Source organism: Scaptodrosophila lebanonensis, unplaced genomic scaffold (assembly GCF_003285725.1).
Source record: "Scaptodrosophila lebanonensis strain 11010-0011.00,11010-0021.00 unplaced genomic scaffold, SlebRS2 tig00000043-arrow-pilon, whole genome shotgun sequence".
Lineage (NCBI taxonomy): Eukaryota > Metazoa > Arthropoda > Insecta > Diptera > Drosophilidae > Scaptodrosophila > Scaptodrosophila lebanonensis.
This window is the reverse complement of record NW_022060545.1, coordinates 5427196-5453777: the sequence shown is the minus strand read 5'-3', so window position 1 is coordinate 5453777 and position 26582 is coordinate 5427196. Positions and strand designations below refer to the sequence as shown.

The following is a 26582-nucleotide window of genomic DNA, read 5'->3' as shown; positions in this document are numbered from 1 at the left end:
AGCGAACTTGTTGCTGCAGTTTGGGGGGGTTGTACTGGCCAGAACTTGTTTCGCTAATAACTTTTCTTAGCATTGACCGAATTATATACAACAGTAGATAAATATGTATAAATGATGTATGCAAAGTTTGGTTTAGGTAGCATTTGAAATGTGGACGCTATTGACGAAATTCTGTAGCGGAGAAAGGGGGGGAAAATTCCAAAAAATAAAATAAACTCGTCCTTTCTCGGACCTAGGAGAATCTGGATGCCAACTTTGGTTATTCTAGCTTTTATAGTTTCTGAGATCCTCGCGTTCATCCAGACGGACGGACGGACAGACGGACGGACATGTCTAGATCGATTTCTCTCGTCATGCTGATCAAGAATATATATACTTTATGGGGTCGGAGATGCTTCCTTCTGTATGTTACATACTTTGCACAAACCTAATATACCCTTTTTACCCTACGGGTACAGGGTATAAAAATACATATTTTTTAAAAAAAAGTAGCGAATTACTTATACTCACTTTTGTCTCGTTTAAAACGAGTTCGCTTACCACGAGCTATTCTAGGAATTTCCAGTATTCACCTAATTCTGTTTTTACACTGTCTTCTTTAAATGGTTTTGATTTAACACGGTTTGAAAATTAAAAATTTTATATATGGTTGCACGACTTTATTCCATTTAGCACGATTCAGAATAACATATGACCAATATCTTTCGACTTTTTCTGGAACCAATCTACCGTGTAAAAACAGAATTACATATTACGTAAATATTAATAACTTCATAAAGCTCATTTCTAATCTAAATATAAATATATAATTAATAGATTTAAAAAACCAGCCTGAAGGCCTTCGTTGCTCTGGCTATACATATACTTTTATATGCATCAAATTTTGTGATTCAAGATTAATTATAAATTACAAATGTTAAAAAAAATAAATAAATAAAATCAGAATTTGATGTATTAAGTTGCCATTTCGATTTATATTTTTTTCACCCCACCACAACACCTCGTTTCTGAAAATGTATTTAACAGAAAAAAATAATAAAATATTCCTTCATTTGACATAAATATTTAATCAATTTTCAATTAAGTTCAACTCGTTTATTTATTTTATTTTATTACTGCCTACTAAGTACAAAATCTGAAAATGCTTGGAAGTGAAGGATTTTGTCAAGCTCTTCAGCGATTCTCATAAAATCAACGACTATATTAATCAGAAGTAAGGGCGAATTCTCATAAATGTGTAGAATTGGAAGACAATAAAAATGTTAATAGAAACTCGAACATGTACGCCGCCCAATTGAAACTCATTTCCAGTGCCCCTGGCCAAGAGCCGCCGGCCTCGAATACTCTCTCTTTCTCGCTTTCTCTGCTCACCCTTTCCACAATGCGCAATCACTTAAATTCTCAGGCAAGTGCTTTGACCAGCCTACGGCGATTGTAGTCTACGACTTAAGCTGCCTTCTATGAGTGTGTGTGTGCGAATGTCTGGGCTCAGCTCTAATCAAAAATGCAATATTTGGCTTGGTTAAGCGGAAATCGGTGGATTTTGTCATCGCTCAACCGCACGCTTGTTGATTCTAACACCAACCCCAATCAACACTCCTGCCCTTGCCACTGCCACTGCGTCAACCCCTACCCCATCCATAGAGCTAAAGGGAATGTCAGTTATGTTTCGGTGGCTGTGGATGGGCGTTCTTTTTGGTGGGGCGTAGGCGGGTTAATGAAACGTCACTGACGACGACGGCGACGGCGACGACGATGATGCTGTTGCTGATGGCAGCGGCTAAGATTTCAAATGATATGTCAAAACTGAGTGACGCAGATGATGGATAGGCATCATAACGGTACAAGTCCACACACCCCATTGCCAATGCTCCGCCTCCTTCAGCTCCTTCTGCTCCTTTTTCCGCTGCTCATACATCACACGCCGTTCCGCATAAATTTGGGAAATTTTGCGACTTAAGCCGCATTTACATGGGATTCTCGTACACAAACATACACACACACACACACACAAAGCCACACACTCACACACTCGCAATGGATGTTGGTGTGAATGGATGAGGATGTGAGGGGATGAGCGTGAAAAGAGTGCAAACAGTGGCCAAATAAACAAACCAACTGCGCATAGCGCCAATTTCCGCACACACGCACATGAAATGCAATTTTCATAGGCAAATAACATAATCAGGCAACGGCTTGAGACCCCCACAAACATGGCCGGTAATGAGGCAGCAGTAGTGGCAATAACAGTAGCAGTGGCTGTGGCACTGGCAGGTGAATGCTTGCCACCTAAAGTGTTTCCATTTGCAGCGACAAATGTAATTTGTAGCATATTGAAATTCAATTTAATGTGCGGTGTCACGAGAGGGAGATGGGCACGTGACCGAAGCCCGCACGCTCACGCCAATCACGACATCTTTTTCATTCAAAAAAATTTACATTGACTTTTATTTCCCATTTCTCGTTATTAGTTTGCTGAGCAAAATATTTAATTCTTTTCAGTCTACAAAGATAATTATATATGAATATTTCCAATTCGATTGAATGCATAACACAATTTAAGAAACGTTATTTAAAAAGTATATCATTATAATATGAAACACTGAAAAACAGTGTTTCAAAGTTGACTTTTCATTTCTCTAACTCTTTATTTATTTATTTATTAATTTATTAATATTATTATTAATAGTCTTCTGTTACCAATATGGCAGTTTAAGATAGTTAAAAATTAAAGCGAATAGAGAAATTGTCCATATTATATACTTATCTATAGGACACACTTAAATCTATGTATATACTATGGAATATTTACAATATTTTTATATAAAATACGGAATATATTTTAAGATAATAATATTATGCATTTAACACAAGGGATCTTTTTCTTGGTCTAGAAACTAACGCTTTCTGTGACATCCAAGGCCGTCTCTCATACTTTTCTCCATAATCTTGAATTACATCACGCACATTCGAAACGCCTAGATCTTCTTCAATGACCCTAGTGCGCATATAAAAAAAAACCTTCTTCAAATGGCAAGCAAAGTTTGTTTTTTAAATACAACTTATAATATTGTAAGTGCAAAAAGTTATTGATAACTATGGAAAAAAAGTCAACTCAAAGCATCCATAATTAATTCAATTCAATTGAATCAAGAAATCTGTCTATAATAATGCCCATAAGACTACTGTTTTCATATATAAAATGAAGCTAAAATTAACAAAGAATATAGCAAGTTGGAAGATTGAAGTAACGAGATTAATAATTCGATCTATAAGACCCGTCGGTCATGGTGATGGGACAGCGTTGGCATCGAATTTGTTGGTGTGCCTGTTTCTTTAAGATCAACCATCTATATTTGTTTACGGTTTCTCAAACTTCGATGACGTAGCTCCATGTTTGAACAATAATTTATTACTTTTTAATAGTTCTTCATTAATTCCTGTTATTATTTTTCATTGAAATACTTCATGATTACTACAAGCTGCACTCCAAAGCAAACAGAACCTTGTAAAAATATATCTTTCCCTAATACCATCGTTACATAGCTACACTTTAAAAATTGCAAGACATTCTGAACGACTGAAGCCGCGTTATCGCTCACAAAGCAACACTGTGTTTGTGCTATCGATACAAGATTAATGATTAAACAATCTCATTATAACTTGTTTTCAAATAATTCGATTAATGAAAGCACTTTGATGATAGCTTATCTCATGGCAAAAAGGATAAATGAATGAAATTGAAATTCAATCTTTTAATCAACGATTCGATGCATTTTAATCGAATAATTGGCTCTGCCAAAGGTGTCTTCTTGCTTTGTTCCGCACAAGTTAACTGATATCGATAAATTCTGTCATATCGATTGACACTTGAGATTGATTTGTTGATATAAATAAACAGCATTTTAACCAGCTACCTCCCTACATATTCGTCTAGTTGGGCTCCGTGTAACTAGTACCTTTTCGAAAAAGTTAGAACCCTTGAAATAGCTTGCACCACGACTCTGAAGGACATGCCGGCCGACTTCCTAAACCACTAGTTGAAAATCCTGCTTGATCGGGCAAATCATTGTATTAAGACGCAAGGTGATTATTTTGAAAAAGAAAAATATCATATCCTTTCTATAAAAAAGTCCTGTTCACATTTTCTTGGAACATACAATACGTGTAATATCTTCTTGCGGCTTTCAGAATGCTTGGAGGTGGTGAAGCTATGATTGAAAAACGTGCCACGATCGGAGAATATAGAGAATACTTAAAGCGCCTGCCCTAAGACTCGCTTACCCTGCCCATCTCTAACTCCAGGGGAGATGACAAGCTCGACGCCGGTGGAGCGATGTGACGTCAAAGTGCAATGGGGCCGACATTTTGAGTGACGCTTACCGGAGACGAAATTGAATTTGCGTGCAATTTGAAAATTTGATGTGGCAGGATGTGCAAATGGAGCATAATTTCTAATGGCATTTATTTTGGGGGGAAAGTGATTTTATTTAGCGGCAGTGCGAAGGCGTGTCGTGTCATTTAAAATTATGAGGCTCGGCGAAAATTGTGCCAACAACAACAACAATTAATGCAAGCCAGCCTGAGTGCCTCAAAAGCCAAAGAGGGAGAAGCCAACGGAAAGCAAACGCCTCTGGCTGACTGAAAAGTGAAACAGCAAGGAAAGCAAATAGGACCGGGCAGCCATGGAGACTTACATCTGCAGATAAAGAAAGCAGCTCGCACTTAAACAAACCCACATGCGACTAAGTTTGCGGCCATTAAATGGAAGATGACAACAACAACATGCACGATAAAAAGGCTGTCATTAAAATTGCAGCGGCCCGGGTCTGCCCCGAGCCTGAGCCCCCGTCCGGGCAGGACTTGGACCCGAACTAGGTTGCCGTTTTGTTGGCAAACACGACCACCACCTCGCCAAGTGAATGGCATGCGAGTCGCCTGCGAGTGGAGGGATGACATTTGCAAGGCATTGAATCAAGATGAAAGTGGAATTTGTAATTGATTAAAGCAAAGCTAAGCATAGCAACGGAAAGCAACGGAAAGCAAAGCAAGCCATCCAATGCAGATGCTAATGCTAATGTTGATGTTGACTTTAAGTTTCAAACGACGACATAAGCCATTTGTATGCAGTTGCGTTCAGAAAGCCAAGTCAAGAAGCTCAAATAAATTTATAAACGTACTTATTAGACTAACATTTCCAAAACGCAATTCAAATCACGGAGCTTCCATCATCGCGTAAAGCAAGATTTCAAAAATTACTTGCAGTTTCAAGTGGTTTCAAATCCACTTAGAAATGTCAAATTGTCGGCCAAATCTGCAGATTCCGCAATATAGTAATAATAATTTGAATAAAAAAAGAAACAATAAAAAGAAATTCCCTCAAACTCTTGTTTTTTATTTTGTAGGAATGGGTGCTAGTAGGAACACCCCTAATCACTAACAATAATTAGGCAGTGACCAAATAGTGATTGAATAGTTAAATAGTGATTAGTAATCAATCATCGATAGTAACCGATAGCAGAGAAGTAAGAGGTCAATTGATATTGACCAGGAAAAAGGAGGACGCTTAGTGAAATTTGAATTAAACGGACATTTGTGAAACATTGTTAATTGTTATAAACCAAAGTAACCGAACAAATTTGAATAAACTTAATTAATTCAACAATTTGGGAAATTTTTTTAATTATACTGTTATATTTATAACTTAAATTAAACTTTTAGTTAAATGCAAATAAAACTTAAACTAGGAGTTTAGTCTTAATTTAATTAACATTTATAATTTATATAAATCTGTTGGCTCTCAAACTCTAGATCAGTTAATTAGCTTTTAAAAATGTTTGGAACATCCATAAATCGAAGCATATAAATCTCACAATTATCGCAATTTAGAAGCTTTACCAGTTAATGCCTTCTTTACCTTCGAAACTATCGTGTTATTGCTTTTTATTACCAATACTTCAATACTTCAAAAGCACTGATTAGTATTAGAGCTGCTGATATTTTTTGATTACTTTTGCAATTTATTATAAATGGATGAATTTATTATAAACGTACTTCGATTTTTGTGCATAACACTTATTGATTTTTGAACTATTTTTGTAATATACTATATTTACAACTTATTCTTTTTTTCCCATACACACAGATTTATTGGATATTCATTATTTTCGAAAACTTGCAATTATATTTACAAAACAATATTTTGAAACAAAAACCAGACGAATTGATAACCTCCTCCTTTTTTGAAGTCCGTTAAAAATATATATGTAGATATATATATTTGTAAGTTCCAATAAAAATTTCAGTTTTCGATGTTCGAATTGAGAACAGTCCGGTTTAAATTCAATGGCTTTGCTTTCGTTCTTCAGACAACCATAAAGGACAAACTTTACATAAAACTCTCTTTTATTATAATAATTTTCACTTTATTTGAGCAAACTTCTATAAATTGAGAATTGAATTAAGAACAGTTCGTTTTAAATTCGATTGCTTTTCTATGCTTTCGTTCTTAATGCAACAACAACATTGACAACCGACTAGTTGAATCGCGTTTTCGGAATCAGGAAGTTCTGATTGTTTTGTGCACATCTGTTTGTGCAAGCAGTGTTGCACCCGAACTGCTTGCTAACACATATTTTTAGCCAATACCACAACCAATTGCAGACAAACACTTACCACATTGGTGTAGTGTGGTATATGTCTGGTGGTGGGTTTTTAACAAGCCATGTGGTAAGTTTTTAATTTCAAATGGGAAGCTGTGTCCGTTGCAAAGCAGTCGAAAATTAAGAAATGTTGGAGTTGAATTGAAAATAAATATTTAAAAAAAATCACAAATTAATAGTAGCAGAGTTTCGTAAATATGCAACTGGATGTAAATTTATGTACATTTCAAAGAGGCTTTAATAAATAAACAACAACAACTTTGAATAAATGGCCATTGTGTGTGGTTTGAAAAATGTTTCGATCCGTACTTAATATATTAAGTACATATATTGCGGAAGAGAGTCCAAAGACAGACCCGATATGTATTTGGAGCGTCTGAGTGCTAATAATACTATTGGAATAGTTCCTCGAAAACTTTCTTATGGATTACTATTGAAATGGCTATAATGGAATGAAGTCACATTTTTAAACCCTGTAGCCTAAGCCCAATAAGGGTATACATATAAGGTTTGCACAAGGTTTGTAAAAGCCAGAAGAAAGCATCTCCAACCCCATAAAGTATGTATATACATATATTCTCAATCAGCATGCCGAGACAAATCGATGACTGAACGTTCGTCCGTCTGGAGGAGCGCCTGGATTCAGCCCACATTGGCCTAACCCGGAAAGTTGACTCCCTTAGTCTTTAGGCAGCACGGGTTCCTTCTATTTTTCGATTTGATATATAATTTATATAAATATATATATATTTTTTTGTTGAGAGACATTTATTTTTATGTAACTTATCGAAATGCATTAATTTCAGTGCAACACAAGATTGAACGATTTTTCTTCCTTTTCTTCTATCTATACATCTTGGCATATGTCGCTCTTCCTCTAAATTGTATCTCACTGGTCATGCGATCGAACTCTGGCAGGTTCATTCAACTGTCTGCTTACAATTTCCGCATTATCCTGCTGTGGCGATCTCTCCGCAAGTTCAATGCCTCTAACAGACACTATCGTCTAATTATGCTCTCAACATATTGCCGAAAACGAAACCGGGAGCCCCTGCGTAAACAACTCACAACATGACAACAAATTAAGCAAACGAGCAAATTTCGATGCAAACATAAACAGAAACCAAACACACAGCGAAAAAATTCTAGTGACAGAAGGAGTGCGACTGAGAAAGTTCAGGGCAGCAGGCCCAAGACCAAGACAGAGAGACAAACAAATAAACAAACAAACCGCTACTGCGAAATTACGAGTAGTGTGACAAGCGCACATTTTCCACCTGTAGATGGTCCGGTCGATCGTAACTGTTGTTTGCCAAAATGCAGTTATAGGCCGGGTCGTAGAGAGGGTGCGGGTCCTTAACCCTCTCGACCATTAGCCGCATGCAGGCGCATAGAAAAAGGTCATTGTCGTTTGGCAAGCGGTTCAACAAACTGTTCAAAATAACAAAACCAAAAACAACACTAACAACATAAATTTTCAAATAAATTCGACTAATGTGCCCGAAGGCAGCGCAGGTCCAAGATCAAGTGGAAGGCTTGCTCGTAAGCCGCCGAAAATCCCTTATAGAACACACACTTTTGCACCGCCGTTGTTGTGGTTGTTGTTGTTGTTTTAGTTTCTGCTTTTGGCCTTTTGGCATGTGCCGCACAACAACAACAACAACAACAAGAACAGCAACATGAACAAGCCAAACAGTTGGCCCTTAGCCTTTTAGAGCTCCCACCCTTCTCAGCCGCTGCAGCGGCAGAAGCTCCGCTTTGTGGCTCGTGTCATCTGTTGAATTATAAATTATGGCGAGGAATTAATTTTCCCTAGCAAGCCAAACGAAAGCGCAGACGAACGCAACGCATCGCCAAAGTCCCGCTCGGCCTCGTGCAGTCGGTCGTTCGGAGTGGCCCGTTTCGTTGCGAATCTGGCCGACCAACATTTGAGGACAGCACAGGATAATGCCTGCAGCCTCGATGTCGCTCTGCAGCACGACTTTTAGCTTCTCTTCTCGCATCTTTGCCAACAGTGGAGCTCTGCTATGACGAATTACAAAGTGGACTGTAAGTTCCATTCCATTCCAACAGTAAATGCTTACTTTTTTGAGTATGTATTTCGTTTCGTAACTAAAGATTACATGTGTAGAGCTGAACTGATAGAACTGCGAGAAGAGTCAGTTAATAATTTTTCCATATTTCAGGAAAAACACAAAAATATCACTGCTTTTAGGTTTTAATTAAAAAAAGATATATGAGTGATGGGACGAACTGCAAGTGTACTTAAATAGAAACGGAACGAATTGAAACAACAGTGCTGCATTGGACAGACGAACTGGAAATGTAATGGAACAGAAATGTAATGACTTGAAACAACAGTGCTATATTGGAACAGATACTTAATACTTCTGCAGCTAAGAAAAAACAATGGAGAGAAAAGTCCAAATGCTTTATTAAAATATTTAAAAATCAAACAAACACTTTCCAGCACAAACAATATCAATGTGAAATGAACAAATAAGTATTAGTTATAGTTGCTTCGGCTATTGGGTTTTAATTGAAAACAGATCCATTAGTGATGTGACGAACTGGAAATTTAACGAAACAGAAATGGAACGAATTGAAACAACAGCGCTATATGTATTGAAACAATTTTTTAATACTTCTCAAACTAAGGGAATAAACTAAGAGAATAAATTTGAATTGAGTCAAGCCGAAAAAAGAGGCCAAATGATGAAATATAATATTAATAAATGGAACGAATTTAAATGAAATAAAATGGAAATAGAATGGAATGGAATGGAAATAAGACAAGCGAAATATCAATAACAAAATCGGTTCCCAAAAGTGTTGAAGTTCTTGAAAAGTATCACACCAATTGCCTTCAAAAAGGGCTCTAAAGAACAAATAAGAGTATAGCCATTGACCTAACTAAGCACTTTCTAGGCTATTAATAAGCATAAGTCAAGTATTTTGATATCATATTATATTTTTACTGAAGCAGCAATAGTCGACCATCGATTAACAATGTTTCAAAGATTTTTGAGCATTTTACAATAAATCTAAATTAATTATTAGCTGTAGATTATTTTTATATCCAAATATGCTAATATGTTATTTTAATTTAAGAAAAATATACATCAAAAGTGGCGAATGACAAACTTAATTTTTTTTTAATTGACATTCGATTATAAATTATATATATGGAATATAAATTTTCTAGTTCTGAAATGGAATTATTTGCTTAAGGGTGGTCAGTTGGGCAAATAATTTGCACTGACATTAGATAGAGCATCAAATCGTTCACGAAAAACATTTAATTTCATTAAAAATGAAAAACAATAGCACTGATACACTTATTTTATTTAGTTTCCAGCCTTTCTGTTCTTAAATGTCAGAGAAATGATTGTTGATATAATACATCCGTTTGAACTTTAAAGTCCTTTGTGAGTTAGAGACATTCGTGTTGCTTCCCTTACTAAGCTAGTCTATGTATTATGTAGTACCTCTTATTGAATCTGGTCCAGAACTAACTAAAAACCTAACACACCAGTAAACCCGAAGGGCATCTAGTTGTGTCAGTTCGTCATAAACAAAGCACGCTGTGCGACCGCTAGATGTAGAGTTGGATCTGTCCGATCTGTCCTTATCTTTGCACATGCATTGCGCACCTGTCGCCGTCGTCGAAATCGAAGCTGAAGTCGGCGTCGCTCTTCGGCAGACAGAACGAAAAGGTGCGCTTAAGTTCCATATAATGACTTTAAGGACCAGCTCTCTCCACTCCACTCCACTCCACACCAGTCCAGTCCACTCCTCTGATCTGCTTTCATCTGCTGTGTTGGGCCTTCGCGCTCTGTTTAGCCGCAATTTGTTGTCCTTTTGTGCTCGGCTGCTGCTCAAATCTGTCCATAATCCGTGTTTAGGCTGCCCACATTGATTTGTGCCGAGCACAGATACGAAGTCGTTGGAGGCGTTTGCCGGGGACAAGGGCTGGAGGAATGGGAAAAAAAAACACCTTGACGTTGCCGTCGTCTTCGTCTTCTGCACTTTATTTTGTTTGGCTGCACTGGCGGGGCTTCATCATCGGCTCGGGGCTTGCACCTTTGCTCGGCACATGGCAAAATCCGTACCATTTTTGTTTAGATTTTGTCATTTTAATTGCTGGCTTGGCTTGGCTTGACTTTTGCTTTTGCTTTCGCCGTTTGTCGTTTGTCGTTAGCCGTTTGCCGTTTTGTTTACCTGCCGATTGTGTTTAGCTGTTTGCCAATGCTTCTGTTGCACCCTTCAGATACGTGCTGGTAAGCCGCTGATTGGCTCATTGTCTGTGGGCCTTGCCTGCTATGTTCTGTTGCCAATTAAGCTGTTTAAATAGATTTCTCAATTTGCTTTTGCCTCTCAAGCTTCGGCCGTGGGGTGACTTCGCTCGCATATTTGACTTGGATTTGTCATTGCATTCGCCATTGTCTCTTCTGCACTTTGCATTCAAATCGAAACAGCTTAAGATTTTCCACGTTACAACAAAAGCAAACTGGCTAAGGCTAATCTCTGACTAGCTTACTGTCTCACTGCCCGTCTCACTGGCAGGTTGCTTCCTTGACGATGCATTCCATTGGCTTCCGATTTGCGTTGGGCGCTCGGCAACTAAAGCAGAGCTTCATCAGTTATTTGATGCATTTCAGCATACATATATACCTATATACTTACCCAGTATTTCTTTTTTTAATTTTTTAAATTATACTGTTATACATATGTATTTTTAACTTAAATTCAACTTATAGTTAAAAACCCAGTACTGGATGAACATCAAACGTGCCACGGGAGTTTCCAGAAACACACAATCTGAAAGCAATTCTGTGAATTGTCACCTTTCAAAAGAGTCCTTAATTTTTTTTTAATGCAAACAAATTTTATAAAATACTCTCATTACTTAACTGATTTTATTGACTATATAGATGGATTGTGAAACGAAATTTAACTAGATCGCCAAATCGAATATGATTCTCTTACATTGTTTTGTTTGGCTTTTCACTAATTTCACTAATAAAATAGTTTATTTAATGGATGCCAGATTGTTTCGGAAATCTTGATGGCCTTCATACATACTATATAATCAGTGCTTCATAAAAATTATGAACTTATAAAATCTCACCCTTCCTACACCTATTTATCTAAAAAACTTTGAGGCTTCACTCCATTCTTTCTTAAAAAAAAAAATTAATTGCGAAATAAATCAAATTTAAATGCAATTATATTTATATATATATCGATATTATATTAGTGATTGCATTTATAACTATTTTAAAATTCTATTGACAATTTAGTCGGAAAGTATATTTGAACTCAAACAATCTAATTGATTATCAAAATGCAATTTTGAGGCGATAATTAAAGAAAAATAACACGCTTTTCATCTAAATTATTCTTGTTTACTGATCAGCTCTATTGAATTTAGATTCAAGACGGCTAGACTTAGAAATGTTATCGACAGAAGCAAGTTATTTTAATTATTATTAATTCAGTATAATAAATTACAAAATAGTGAATAATTAGAAACAAGTGTTTTTTTTACAAAGCAATTGAAAAGGATTGCTTGCATTTAACCTTTGAGTTCATGTCAACAAACAAAATTCGATTCATTGTCTTGCTAACCCTTTAGTGCCAATTGTTGAGAAATTAGATAACAATACTCTTTCAAGTATCTGTAAAAACTAAATTTTCTCTTATATTTCAAATCCAGATTAATACAACTTCTCCGTAATTTAAGATTGTCCAAAAAGGTTATATTAGAAATGACGTTCAAGTCCCCCACTTCCTGAGCTTAGAGCTAAGTCGACTCTATGCTTCTTGGATTTATTTGAAGTATCTGTTTTCACTCAACTGTATCTATGTTTAATCTCAAAACAAAAGCTAAACCATAGCCCATATTTAAATATTTATATGATTTAAATGAAATGAAAAAAAGTAAAATAAATATTGAAGAAGAAATAATTTAATCTCTTTATATGTAATATTTAAAGACGATTAACTATATATACATAAATGAACGAAGTTAAAAATATTCATTGTACCAAAAATATTTTTAAAGATATGGGAGCTTAATTGCACATCGAGAAAGGTGTAGACATATCTGATAATTTTCCATGATTTGTTGGTCGGAAAAGGCGGAAGTTGCTGACCAACAGTTTAGCTCTTTTAATTTTTTTGTAATCAACAAATTATAAGAGTTTAGAAACTGAAACAACAACAACAATTTTTATCAATCAAAATAAAGAAAAATTGATCAAATAGTCCGAACAATACAAGTATTCTTTGACTAATGCTATAGTCTCTAGCTAAAGATAAACCTTATCGCCATTTCAATGAAAATATATAGCAGAGCAATGGCTTTTACAATATTTCAATCCTTAATCATAAATTGGCTGAACTGAGGGCATACTTTGTTTTAATTCGAGTAAAGTAAAGTTGGTTTCTAACACTTACTAATGAATGCAATACATAATGCCAGCTGCTTTAAATAATGCAACCTTAAGTATAGTAAGTAGAAGAGAATGGATTGCTCTAGGGATACTCTCAGTAATAAATGTATTGATTATTGAATTCATTCATCCATTATTTATTTAATGTTCATTTTTAATGCCATATTTTGAAGCCAGGTAGCTAGACAGCTGCCTGTCTCTCCACCGTCAACAAAGGCGATCTCTAACAGAAACTTGTGAATTTGATTGAGAAGGCGATCGCGAGCGCAGGTGACAATTGGTTCTTATCAAAGGAAAGTGTAGCAATCATAACTTATCAATTACAGGCTGAAGAAGAAAAGTCATAAAACGAAGCAATCGAATATTCGACGCTGTCGCTTGAAAAATTGGGTCACTGTTTTGTGGCTGAGAGTCGGGCCCGGGCCCAGGCCCAGGCGCAGTCGCAGGTTGAGGCTCAAAGCAAGGCTCAGAGCCAGGCTATAATATCGATGAGCGTGACAGGTGCAGTCGACGAAGGCAGCGTGCGGTGCACTTACAAGTATTGCCGATGTAGTTGTTGTTATTGCTTTAGCCTTTGCCTTTATTACTGGGGAGTTTTTGTTGTTGTTGTTGTTGCTGCTGCTGCTGCGGCTGTTGTTGTTGGTTTCCTCAGCATCTTCGATATTTGCGTCAGCTTGTGGCACAGTAGTGACTCCCTCGAGCATTCGTGCGTAGATTAGAGGCAGATTGTTGTTCTTCTTCTTGTTGGTCTCAGCTGAGTTTGCGGTTGAGAGTCGTCTGCAAGATTTTTACGATCGTTGGCGTGTGGCCCATGTCAACTGAAGAAGCTTGGCTGTTGCTGCAATTTGCCGTTGGCCGGGCCGAGACTGGCCTGGACTGGCATATGTTGCCTAAACCGGCTTGGCTTTGAGCACGCGTCCTGGCTCAACAATAATTTTGAGCCAGACGATGATGTTGCCGCTGCCGTTGCCATTGCTGATGACGACAGGTTCCAGGACTCTGCAGCAGCAGCAGCAACAGCAGCAGCAGGTGCGCCGCCCAGGAAAGGAATCACTACGCAGACTGACTGCGCAGCCGTCGCTCTTACACGGCCTTACAACGAAAGGACATAAACATAAATGAGCCGCTGTAATATTGAGCGACGCTTACAGGTGCCTTTTGCCTCTTGCCTACAGTCTCCTGCCTCCTGCCTACTCTCTTGGCGTCCTTTGCTCAACATTGCCGCCGCTGTCCATGCCTCTGCCTTTTGTGCCTTTTAATTGTTCGGCGCGCGCGCCCTCAGCTCATTTTTTCTTCTTCTTCCTCGTCTCCTTCGTCATCCTCTCGTCTCGTTTTAAACGCGCTTCACCTGCACCTCAACAACTGACCTAAGACATCTTTTTTGTGCGATGGCCTCCACCTTTTCGCTGCAACTATTATTGTTATTAATAGCCAAAGTCAAAGTCACCTGCGCGCATACCAAAGATACAAAAATTAAAAACAAAAAAACAACAAAAAACGAAAAAAAAAGGAACGATCGAAACACCTTTGGCCGGCGCTTGAGCGCATCTCTAGGGGTAGCCGGAAAACGGATGTGCTGCGGGTTAGGGTTAGAGTGTCTACGCTTTTCCTCTGATTATTTCTTCTTCTAATTTCCACTTGAGTTTTCTTGGGGTTGCAACAGCTTTTTCGTGTGCAGCGCACAGCCCGTATTTTGTTTTCTTCAAAATACTCGCAGTATATATATTATTTTTTTGATACCATTTTATTGACTCGACTGCGCGCCTCAATGCGAGAAATGTAAATTCAAACGACGGCGTGACAAATTATGTGGGTTCAGGTGTTAAACTTTGTTATTGTTCGACTCACATCGACTCGAGGGGTGAACAAACTGTGTAGCCGGAGCAGCCCACATGGATTACAAATCGACGCAGAGCATATGGCAACTAGCCATGCCACTCGGCCTCTTGGCCTCCACTTGGCTCTCCGCATCATAAACTCACGTGCGCCTCCAGAGCCGGCGGAGGCTTTGTCGGCACTTGCCAGCCAAAAATAAGAGTAAGAAAAGTCCTTGAATTGCATTTTTCTGGAGCTGCTGCTGCATATTTCATTGTTCGATGTTCGCTGTTCGATGTCAGCCTCTTTTTTCTGCCCATATTTTTGTCAATTTCGATCAATTTGTTGCATGCCACAGGGCAAGTGGCAAGCGTCATTCTGTCCTCAGGTGAAATCCTGGCCAATGCTCGCGAAATTGGCGCTGGTTTTGATTGTCTGATTGTCTGATGGTCTGATGGTCGAGCCCAGCTTTGATGAATGAAACGAAATAATGAGCCGCACACACACACACTCGCACACACACACTCGCACATACTGTAGATATATAAAATCGAAACCCGATTTGGTCGCTCGCCGATCACGCGTGTGATTTGTGCACTTCCATACTTCATTTCGGGCGATTTGAAGTGCCGAAAAGCGCATTGATAGTCTGTCCAAAAAAAGCCAGAAAAAATGTTCGATCATTGCGATCTCTGCGAGGCAATTGCTCTCCTGCTTTCTCACTCTCTGTGGCAATTAGTTCGTTCATCGAACACTTATTGGCGTTCTGGCGATCCCGAGCTGTAACGCGGTCTTTTACAAAGCGCATTCCTAGCGTGCTCCGATGGCTGCAGATCAAAGGCCACCGCAGCACCCGAAACAAGGAAAGAAGCCATTGCCAACGTGCAAATATTTTGCTACAAAATCAGGTTTTGGGACAAATATTTGGAGCACTTTGCACAATTTGTTACAAAATGTTGTTAAATGGATTCGCAAACTTCGACTTCACTTGTCCTTGATAGTACGCGGAATGGAATATGGAATATTTTTCGCTTACAGCTATTTGATAGCGGCAAAGAAGATTCCATTACGTTGCAAATGAAACCAAATACCCTTTTATCCTGTGAGTAAAGGAAAAATTATAACTAAATTGCTACCAGAACAGAAGATTCCATTACTTTACAATTAATTCCAAACTAGTATACCCACTTTTAACATGTGCTATGCAAAATTATAACTAAATTGCGAGAAAACTGTCAAAACGAAATTGTATTATTATTTAAGAGCTACCAGAATAGAAGATACCATTACTCTACAATTAATACCAAAATAGTATACCCATTTTTAACATGTGCTATGCAAAATTATATCTAAATTGCTGGAAAACTCTTAAAAGCTTAACAAAAATTGTATTATTTTTTAAGAGCAAACAGAAAGGTATATTGTACTGACCGCAGATATGATTTTCAATTTCTTTTAGAGTGCCAATCGCTAGTTATAATTGAACCTAATAGAACATGTTGGCAGGCCTTTCTCATTAATTCACAAATTCAACTGATATCAGCGTCTAACAGATACATTTCTGACTGCAGAATTATAGTACATATAATTCATATTAAGAATCAATATCTCTTATATTTTTGGTCTCAGAAGAACTCTTCTGTTTACCCCTTTTAGAAAAAATTCCTAGCTTTTTCTAAATATAAGTATAAGCCGATCAAAAATTTATTTTCTGCAAAAGCTATCCTAAATCCAAGTGCACTTTATAATTTAGCTTGAATTACTAAATTAATAATTTACACAAATAAGCCAAGATGACAGGATTAAATAGATCCTTGGCCACGATGCTATCAATAATAACGAAATAGGTGGACAGCTGCCGGAATTATGATCTGAGCTGACGACCCTTCAAGCCAATTAATGTGACCAGTTTTCAAAATGAATCAAGCAGAATTATTGCAGGAGAGAATAACTAATCTGCGGGACTCACTAGCCACAACATTTAGAGAATTCTCATCGACTACACCGAGACAAAACAGAGTAGTTTCAAGAATATACGAATTCAAAAGTAAGTGTACAAACAATATATTTATCAACCGACTTCAAAAAAGGAGGAGGTTTTCAATTCGTCTGTATTTTTATACCCTGTACCCAAAGGGTACAAGGGTATATTAGTTTTGTGCGAGTGCACATGGAACACACAGAAGGAGGCTTGGTAGACCCCACAAAGTATATATATTCTTGATCAGCATGACAAGCCGAGTCGATATAGCCATGTCCGTCTGTCCGTCTGACCGTCTGTCCGTCTGTCTGTCTGTCTGTATGAACGCAAGGATCTCCGAAAGTATAAGAGCTAGAATAATCAAACTTGGTATACAGATTCTCCTGAGACCGAGAAAGGACGAGTTTGTTCATTTTTTCTGATCCACCCCCCCACTCCCCCCCTATTACCGATTTTCTATAACTCCCGTAATTCTTGGAATTTTGAACTAAAATTTGGTAGTCATATTAGGTTAGTAATTATATATCCGTATACCAAGTTTCATTATGATAGAATGATCGAAAAGAAAGTTATAGCCATATAACCAGGCCCAATGCACACATACATACATATGTACAAGTACACAAACACGCATAAGGCACGATTCTGATGTAAATGTAAATGTATGTATGCATGCATGGAATATTTTATATTTAATTAGTTAATATTTAGTTAATTAATTAAATTAATTTAGTTAATTAATTAAATTAAATTAATTAATTAATTAAATTACTTTTTTGTGGGGTGGTACAGGGTATTTAAGAGTTGAGCCTGCTCGACTTTAGCATTCCTTTCTTGTTTTAATTTTTTTTATTTATACAAATAAAATTTACAAAATCGATAAACAATATCAATATCGGCGAGCAAGTAATGCCTGTCAAGTTCTTAGCAACAACCCCCTCCACAACATTCAATAAAGGCTCTGAAAGGAATTATTAAATAAAAATTCCGTAATTTTCTGTCTGTTTTTTGCTTTCAACTTTATTGACGAAATAAAAAAAACTAAACATAATTACAATGCAAATAATTTATAAATTAAATATCTGGCTGTAAGAACTAAAGACGCACACATTGGTGTTTATAAATAATTAGTGAGGCTTGTGTGACTTATGCTAGTTTAAATAAATTACAAATAATTGATAAGTTTAGCTTGGAGGGGGCACATAAATTTTGACAATATAGTATGCTTTATGTAGAGGACTCTTGTCAGGGCTTCTCATTTTAGTCTTTGGTACGTTTAGCTGCCTTTTCTTTGCTTCTTACTAGGCCAATTTTGGGTTGGGTTTTCAGGTGTAAAACAAATTCAAAATGTATGTATAAACCATTAAAACGAAATAAATTAAGCTAATGCTACACTTAACTATCAATATCAATAGTCTTAGTACTTAGGCTAACGTTTCAAAGTCTTGTCCATTCATCAAATATATACAAATCTTAGGCGAAATGCGCGTAATGAGCCAAGTGGCTTAACAACTAGGGAGGGAGTCGGAAACTCACTGCCATTTTAACAATTCACTTTCAATAGCAGGGCCTAAACGAAACAAACTTTGGCTTCATAGCGACGACTTAGACGACTTTGCTGGCGGGCCAACTGGGTTCGGGAATGTGTGTGTGTCTCGGCTATAACTATTACACTACTTATATGGTATATCGTATCATAACACTACTCGTAACTAAATCCGCGATCTCTCCTCCCCCTTCAGCAGCTGCTGCTGCTTACCTCCATCTTGATGATGGGGCTGGGCGTCATGGGCCCCATTGGGGCTGGGGGCGGCTCGTCATGACGACTCTCCCGATGACGCCTCAGGTCGACCTTGCGCTGGAAGGACTGATCGCAGAGGCCGCAGCCGAAGGGCTTGTAGCCGGTGTGCTTCCGCATGTGTGTGATCAGGTTGGAGCTCTGGCTGAAGGCTTTCAGGCACACTGTGCACTTGTGCGGCTTCTCCCCTGCAACGAGCAGAAATCAATAAAATAAAATCAATTATTATAAGTGGGAGAAACGTTATTAATTGTCGTGGCTCATTGTGTGGCCCGACAAGCAATTAGACAAATTGAAAGCAGATAAGAATCATCGCTGATTTTTCAAACACGCTCGAGAGGGTTGTAAAATCACTCGGGCTTGACGTGATTCCCACATATAGGTGGTGTGGGTTCACATGCTAGGGGGTTCACATATTTATACTAGCAAGAAATTTATTCTTGTAAGAAATTCTTCTTTTTTTTTTTTGTATTTTATTTAAAACTTTCCCGCGTGGACAATCATTACATTTTTTAAATAAGCTTGACGATTAATTATTTCATTTATGAAGAAATTCATTGAACTATTTATATTTTCTGAATATGCTGTTAATAATCTTTATAATTACTTGTCTGCTCCCCAGTTTCGCTCTCCCAGAAGATATTTGAAAGAAAGAAAGAAAGAAAGAAAGAAGCCTAAGCTTAGCTTGAACCGCTATTAAAAAAATTTCTTTAATTTAAAGATATAATACTAGCTTCGAAACAGAATCTGAATTATGGACGTAGACTATCTGCTGCATGTTAAGTCTTACTTGATAATCTTCCAAAATTTATAAAATTCAGGTGAGTTGATTTCAATTCAAAATTTATAAAATATGGAATAATTAATAATAATTCTTTAAAGCCGACTGGCTAAGACTGAGCTGTTGCTTGCAATTAAAACAAATCTATACTCTTATATTGTAAACTTAACTTAGTATTATTTACTCTTAAAAACTGAAGCCTATTCAGCTGATCTGCATCGCGTTTTAAACCCATAAATGGCTCACCCCATGAAAGCTTTCATGCGGGTCAATAACTAGGCTACAATAACTGCCTTCCTCTCTCTCCATCTCCATCTCCATCTCCCTCTCTTATCTAATGCGCTAAATGCTATTCAACTTACCCGTATGGATATATGTGTGCTTCTTCATATCCGACTTCTGATGGAACCGCTTGCCACAATACTGGCAGGGATAGGGTCTCGTATCACTGTGTATGAGCAAGTGTGTGGATAGTGTGGAGGAGCGCTTGAACGACTTGCCGCATTGCTTACACTGTAAGGTGGCAGAAAAAAAGAAAATGGGAGCACATTAGTATACAATACAATACATATACATATATAACAAATATTTGCGCAACGAGTCACAAATTTCCCGACCCCTGTTGCCACAGCTGGTGGCAAAAAAATATAAATATACAAAATACAAAATGGAATGAAAGAGAAAAAGGCAAATCTCATAAAGCACATATTTAAATGTGCTAAATTCGGGCTGGGCTTATGAATTAAACTAGATTTGTGAGTGCTGTCAATATTTGGCCAGACGCAGCCCCAACTTTGGTCTATGTAGTACACAGTTTTTTCATGTCGCACAAATATTTTTGCACTAGCCTTTTTCGAAATCGAAACAGCTAAGCAAATGGGTGCCTCAATGCCAAAATCTCGAGTGAGTGCTCCAGAAAATACAAGCTCGTAATTAACCCAGCCATATTGATGTCTTCATTTTTAATGATAGGCATTAATTATTAATTTTTGAATCCCAAATACAGCTGTCTGTGTGGACTTGGATATGGGTAGGGGTATGGGTATGGGTATAGGTCTGGATAGTGTAACATCTTCCAGTCCCAGTCAGATTAAATGTTTACACAGTTTGTTGCAGCAACATGCTGTTGATGTGCTCGTATGTGTGTGTATCTAAACATTGTCGCCAGTGTTTGCTCAACTCAATCATGCAGGCTATACTTTACCCTACTCTATGAGCTGCTACGTGTACTCGTATTTAAGAAGAAAACAGAGTCTGAGTAAAGTACAAGTAAGTAAAGGGGCGACAGAAATTTTTGAAAAAACCTCACCAGCTACGCACATTGTAAATTGACACAAGTGTTGCTTATTTAAAATATGTACAACAATTTCTTTTATTACGTCTTCGTCTGCTCCTCCCTACTGTCTTCTGTTTTGGGATTTTCTATTTGCGCATTGCATTTGAGTTGTCGTTGAGTCGCTGAGTCGCTGAGTCGCTCAGTCTCGAACTCCCTGAATTATGAACCGAACTAGACTGGGCCTAATTAGTTTGCCATTGTCATTGTGGAGCCGTCCCACAAAGTCAATTTGCTCAAGTCTCAAAACGGAAGTTGGCAAATCTACAATGCGACGTGGAGAAACCCAAAGGGAGCTCAGTCATTCAGTTAGTGAGTCAGTTCATTTTTTTGGTGCCGACATATGCTGCCCTGTCTGACTGCGCCGGTGGGCCCGCCAGATGTAAAGACTTACAACCATTGCTATAGGACCAAAAACAAGAATTAAAAAAATTGAAATAATAGTGAAAAGCAATGAGAAAAAAATTGCTGACAAAATGTTTGTGCGCCTGCGTCAGCGCTTGGATAAACTTCGGCACCATATGTCCTTCCTTTGCCGAAACCTTTCAGGCATATCGCATTTCACTTAAGCGAACCCCGCACCAAAAACCCTGGCAGAGCCACACACGCCACGTTTAATGTGTGAAAAAATTTAGTTGCTGGCGTTGAAGTGCTTTTGATATAAACACAATATGACAACGGGTGCAAGCAGCTTGAACCCGGACCCCGAACCCTAGTCCGAGTCCGAGCCCGAATCGAAGCCCCAGCCAAACTCTCGACCAGTGCTCGCTCAGCCGTCAGTCGTGTGCCTCGTGTTTGGGCTTCGTTGCCAGCTAATGTGGCAGAAAATTCATAACCAAGTGCCTACACGAACTTCGCTGGGCCGTCTCTCATAAATTGAGATTATGATTGCACGAGCATTTTATGTAATTTGAATATAAATCTTCAACCCCCTGAACCCGCCCCCGCCCCCTCCAGTTACCTGCTCTTCACTCCAATATGACCTAATGCCGCCCCAATAGACCCCAACAATCAAAATTATTTGATTAACTAATTGCGTGATTTCGATTGGACTTAATTGAATTTCCATGGAATAGTTCAGCGTCTAAGTATAATTTTTTATTGTTTTTTTTTTTTTGTATTTGTATTTGTATTTTTGTGTCACTTTAGCAAATTGAACAGTGGGGTACGCGGACAATTAAAACGCAGGGACCTTCACAATAAAAAACAATTAACACACAGCCCGAGAGGACAAACAGACAAATTAGACACGCAGCTTATGCAATGCACTCGAATGGGTTAAACGGGAGGGGAAGGATTGGTTTATTATTGTCTCTCCGATATCACGTTATAAAGCTATTAGACCTGCTAGTATTGGAGAATAACAGATTTTGAATAGATTTGTCATGTCCGCCATTTTTATTGCTCCAGATAGTGCTTTACGAAATAAGATATTTGGGCAATTGTTTTGAACGATCCCCCAAATGCTAGCATCAAATATTTAAAATTCAAGGAATTTGAGTTTCGAATTCTCGAGCTACGTTTTTTATAAGCTATATTTCGAGTAAGCGGTAAGGCCTAATAGATATTAACTAATATAATGCAATTGTGTTTCTAAGTTTTGGCATGAAGACACGAATTGTAAAATCATTCTTAGCCAACAATTTAATCAATTTTCCGAGAGTAAAAAGTCACCAAAAAATTGCACGATTTCGAAAGAAAGAAAAAAGAAAGGGAGTTTCAATTCTTTTAATCTAATGAATGTGAGGACTGAACTTTAAAATAAAACAGATACTTATTACCTTCAGCAGCACTATTTCTTCTGACACTAACTAAACACTGAGGACTGTTATTTTAAATTACTAAAGATTCTCCTATTTTTAACTATAAACAACATATTTACAAATGTTGTAATCGAAAGCTGTAAAAATATTCAAAACTAAAGTTTTCGCTCCTTTTTGATTATGACAACAAATTGTGGAAGCCCTCAAAATATTAGAATTGGAATAAGGTTTTAAGTTCCCTCCACATAAATCCCGCTGAATAAAATAGTATAATGAACGGAAATAATGCCTGAATTGCTTAATTGCCGATGTGCTTGTTGGCTGACTTACCTGAAAATTTCTGGCGCTGCGTTTCTCCTCGCACTCGCCTTGGTATGAGGACGACGAGGACGAACGACGCGCGACATCTGTGCAGTTGCCAATGATGATGGCCGTTGAATCAGGATGTTGATGTGGCTGGGGCAGTTGTTGTTGTTGTTGCTGCTGCTGCTGCTGCTGCTGTTGTGCCTGCAACTGCTGCTGCGACTGCGTCGTGTGTTGTTGCTGGTGTTGATTACGCATATAGCCGAACTCGGCAGCAGCCACCAGCCCCATGAGCGCCGCAGCCGAGCGACTCTCCTGCTGCTGCTGCTGCTGCTGCTGCTGCTGATGCTGATGATGCTGATGATGTTGCTGCTGCTGTTCGCTCTCCACTTTGGCGTTAAGGCCGAGCTCCCGTTGTGTGGCCGTTGCCTTCAAATGTTGCGTCAACAGCTCCAAATTGTTGCCTGTCAGGCCAGCCATGAAGGCATTGCGATGCGCGTACAGCTGCTGTTGCGCTGCCTCAAAATCCAGATCGGCGTTGCCGGGGGAACGGGCAACGGGCGCCGAATGCGGAGCTGCCGCTGAGAGGGATGAGAGCGGCGATTGCAGCGCCGAGATCGCCGAGCGCGCCTGACAGGTCGTGCGCCGTTCATACTTGAACTTGCGCACAATGGGATCCACATAGCACGGCTCCTGCTCCTGCTCCGGCTCATAGTCCTCCACCTCGTGGGGCGTTCTTTGCTCGCACATCGACGCGGGCGACCAAATGATGTTGCCCTGCGAGCGTCGCTTGTTGTTTCCAGCCTCCGGAGTGCCCACGGCCTTGAGGTTGACCGCCCGCAGAGGCGGGGGCGTGGCCGTGCTCAGCTGCAGGGGCTCTTCGCCGCCACTGAGACTGCCGGCACTGCTGCCGCTGCTCTGGTCATGATCCGAATCGGAGCCAGCACGTCTAGAAGGCAACTTGCTGGGCGTGCCTCGGGGCTTTGTGCTCAGATTCAGGGGCATATCCTCGTCCTGCTGCAACAGCAGATCGCCACTGCTGCTGGCACTGTGCTGATGCAGTTCCTCCTTCTCGGGGGTCAAGGCGTAGTCGCGCTGATTGAGCACCGAGGCGGGAGATTTGGGCGTTGTGGGTGTCATGGGCGTGCCCAGAGCTGTGGCGGAGCTGAGCAAAAACTGCGGCCATAGCAGGGCACTGGAGTAGAGCAGTGGGTTGTACAGGAAGGGTAAATCTGGGAAAGGCAAGTGCGTTGCGGGAAAGCAAGCAAATGGTTTGGTGAATAAAAAACTGGCATAACATTTTCTCACTCTTGCTTTTTTTCTGATCTTTTTTTAAACTTTTCGAGAGATTTATTCCTAAATGTATAAAAATATGTTGAACAGTATTCTAAAGAGATCCCTTTGTTATCTTCTACTGCACTCTAAAGAGGTTTTTAAATGAGAAACATTTGTTTAAGCTGGAAACCTTTTTGTAGCACTTGAAGCTATGCAGGAACTTGAGGCCCATTCGCACAGTTTCAAGTACTATATATACTATGTATATAGTATAGGTATAAACATATTAGTAGAAATATATTTTTAAAATGTAGTATTTTATCATCATAATCAATGTTCGAGTTTTCAAAATATGTATTATTTTTCGAGAGAACAAAACTTATCCTTTGCGAATATATTCTTAAACTGAAAAGTTGCATCAATTTTAAACGAAACATATAGCCTATACTTGTTTAATTTTTTCATTTTGGGATGAAAATCTGAATCAAGACATTTAATTTGATAAACTTTTCTATTTGAAGTATTCATCTAAGTGAACCTGAATTTATTGCAAGTATTCCTGATCGATCTGGACTAAAACATAACTCTAAATATTGTGAAATCAGTAGACTGTTAGGGACTGGGGATTAATAATTCCATCTATATATAGCTGCCAATTTCTACTATACACTGCTCTAGCAGAACATCCCACTCCTCCAACAATCGGCTGAGCTTTCTCCATCCATTCCCGGTTCATCTCTTACCTCTCGTGTTGAGCTTTTGTGCCGCCGCCGAGGCTATCACTGTATTGAAGGCCGAGGCGCGTTGCATCCATTGCTTGTCCAGCGCTGGACTGCTGTAGGCCGCCAGCTGGCTGGGCTGGGAGTGCGGCGACGGTGGTGGCGATAAGTGATTCATAGTTAGAGGTTTGGGGACTTTGGAGTCTGATCGAGCACTTGGAACTGCACAGAACTTGGCCTCTTAACTTGCACGGAGCAAATCGATATCGATATGTTTATAAATTTGTGTGATTATTATTTTGAATTCTTTTTCATAAATTTGCAGACACTATTTAGAAATCACTCGGCCAGATTATTTATTTGCACACAATACTTGTATTTATTCTTCTCTGATCAAATATTTGTTGTACTTGTATGTATGTTTTTTGTTGATATTTCTTTTAACAGCCGCAATAACTTGGCTCAAATGGTTAGCTGAGACGCACACGTCCGTATTGCTCGGTGCTTCGCACCTGACTGAATCTTTGGCCGATTGTGTGGTTCTAAATTGAGGCAACGGTGAAGGCGCTTCGCAGTCAGAGCCAGCGACAGAGTTGGCCCGAAAATCGAGGCTGCCAAGCAAAGCATGCATGTGTGTGTGTGTTAGTATGTTGATGTGTGTGTGTGTGTGTGTAAGCAAGTCGAATCAAAACGAGCCCTCTGCTTGTGGTATTGGTGTTGACTTTAGTGGTGGCTAGAACGGGCCCTTGCATTTGTGTTGGTGGCCAACTCTGGTTTTTCACCTTTGGCAGCAGTTGGCGGCTAGTTATTGTTGCTGTTGTTGCTGCTGCTGCTGTTGCCTGTTATCCTGCGTGTCTGTTGTAAGGGTCAAGACAACGCACAGTTAGCCGACTGTGGCAGTGGCAGAGGCTAAGGCTCAGGCCGCGGCAGCAGCAGCGACGCCAGCGGTGCGCATGCCTATCAGTTGCTTTGATCGTGCGGCCTGCCTGTTGATGTTGTTGTTGCTGTTGCTGCTGCTCTGGTTGTTGTTGGCAGCACGCGTTTCCTACTAATTGGTATGCAGCTAAAGTTTGGCGGGCGTTTGTATTTTTTTCATTTTTTTTTGCTTGACTTCTTGTATTTGTTTGTTGTGTTGGCTCTCGCGAGTGTTGTGCTGGACTCTCCCTCTCCCGGCGTCCTATAGCTACTGTTGTTGTTGTTGCTGCTGCTGCTGCATGTAGCGGCAGCATTCACACAACTGACACCAACTGCTGGCCAACATTGGCGCAGTTTTTGGCTCAAAGTCTTTGCATGTGGCCTGCGCTTTGAGCCAGCTTGGTGCGCAGTTACATGACAGGAAACTGTGACTGAGACTGTGACTGGAATCTTGCAGGACGCCGAGACATTTTGAGATTTGTTAAACAGCTTTTTTTAGACAACCCTGGCAGAGAGAGTGGCTTTTGCTTAAGATAAACATACTTAAGGGAGAAACAATATTCTCAAGCACTGCGACCTACTACATCTATTGTACTTTTTCTCTAATGAATAATCTATTGGTCTTTTTTTAATCACTTGCCTTGTGTCATCCAAAAATCTCGTGAATGCTAATAATATTTTCTGTAACAATTATTCAAAAAGCCTTCTTGCAGTATCATGCCATTATGGTAAACATATACAGCAAAGAAATATAAGGTTGAAGTGTTGGGGTTAGCAAA

At 39.0% G+C, this 26582-nt stretch overlaps 1 protein-coding gene across 1 annotated transcript; it reads right to left on the bottom strand.

Moving 5' to 3' along the window:
• Positions 1-18654: 18654 nt before the first annotated feature.
• On the bottom strand, positions 18655-25066 carry LOC115623152 (zinc finger protein sens). Its single transcript, XM_030517362.1, has 4 exons — positions 24913-25066; positions 22922-24126; positions 19858-20008; positions 18655-18902 (listed from the first exon to the last, which is right to left on the bottom strand). The coding sequence occupies exons 1-4, from the start codon at positions 25064-25066 to the stop codon at positions 18655-18657; spliced, it is 1758 nt and encodes a 585-aa protein (XP_030373222.1).
• Positions 25067-26582: the final 1516 nt, after the last annotated feature.

Coding starts and splice junctions, on each gene's coding strand:
- LOC115623152 (XM_030517362.1), bottom strand. CDS start 25,066: ATGAATCACTTATCGCCACCACCGTCGCCGCACTCCCAGCCCAGCCAG. Junction 24,127..24,912: donor ACAAAAGCTCAACACGAGAG/GTAAGAGATGAA, acceptor TGCCTTTCCCAG/ATTTACCCTTCCTGTACAAC. Junction 18,903..19,857: donor GCACACATATATCCATACGG/GTAAGTTGAATA, acceptor TGCTCGTTGCAG/GGGAGAAGCCGCACAAGTGC.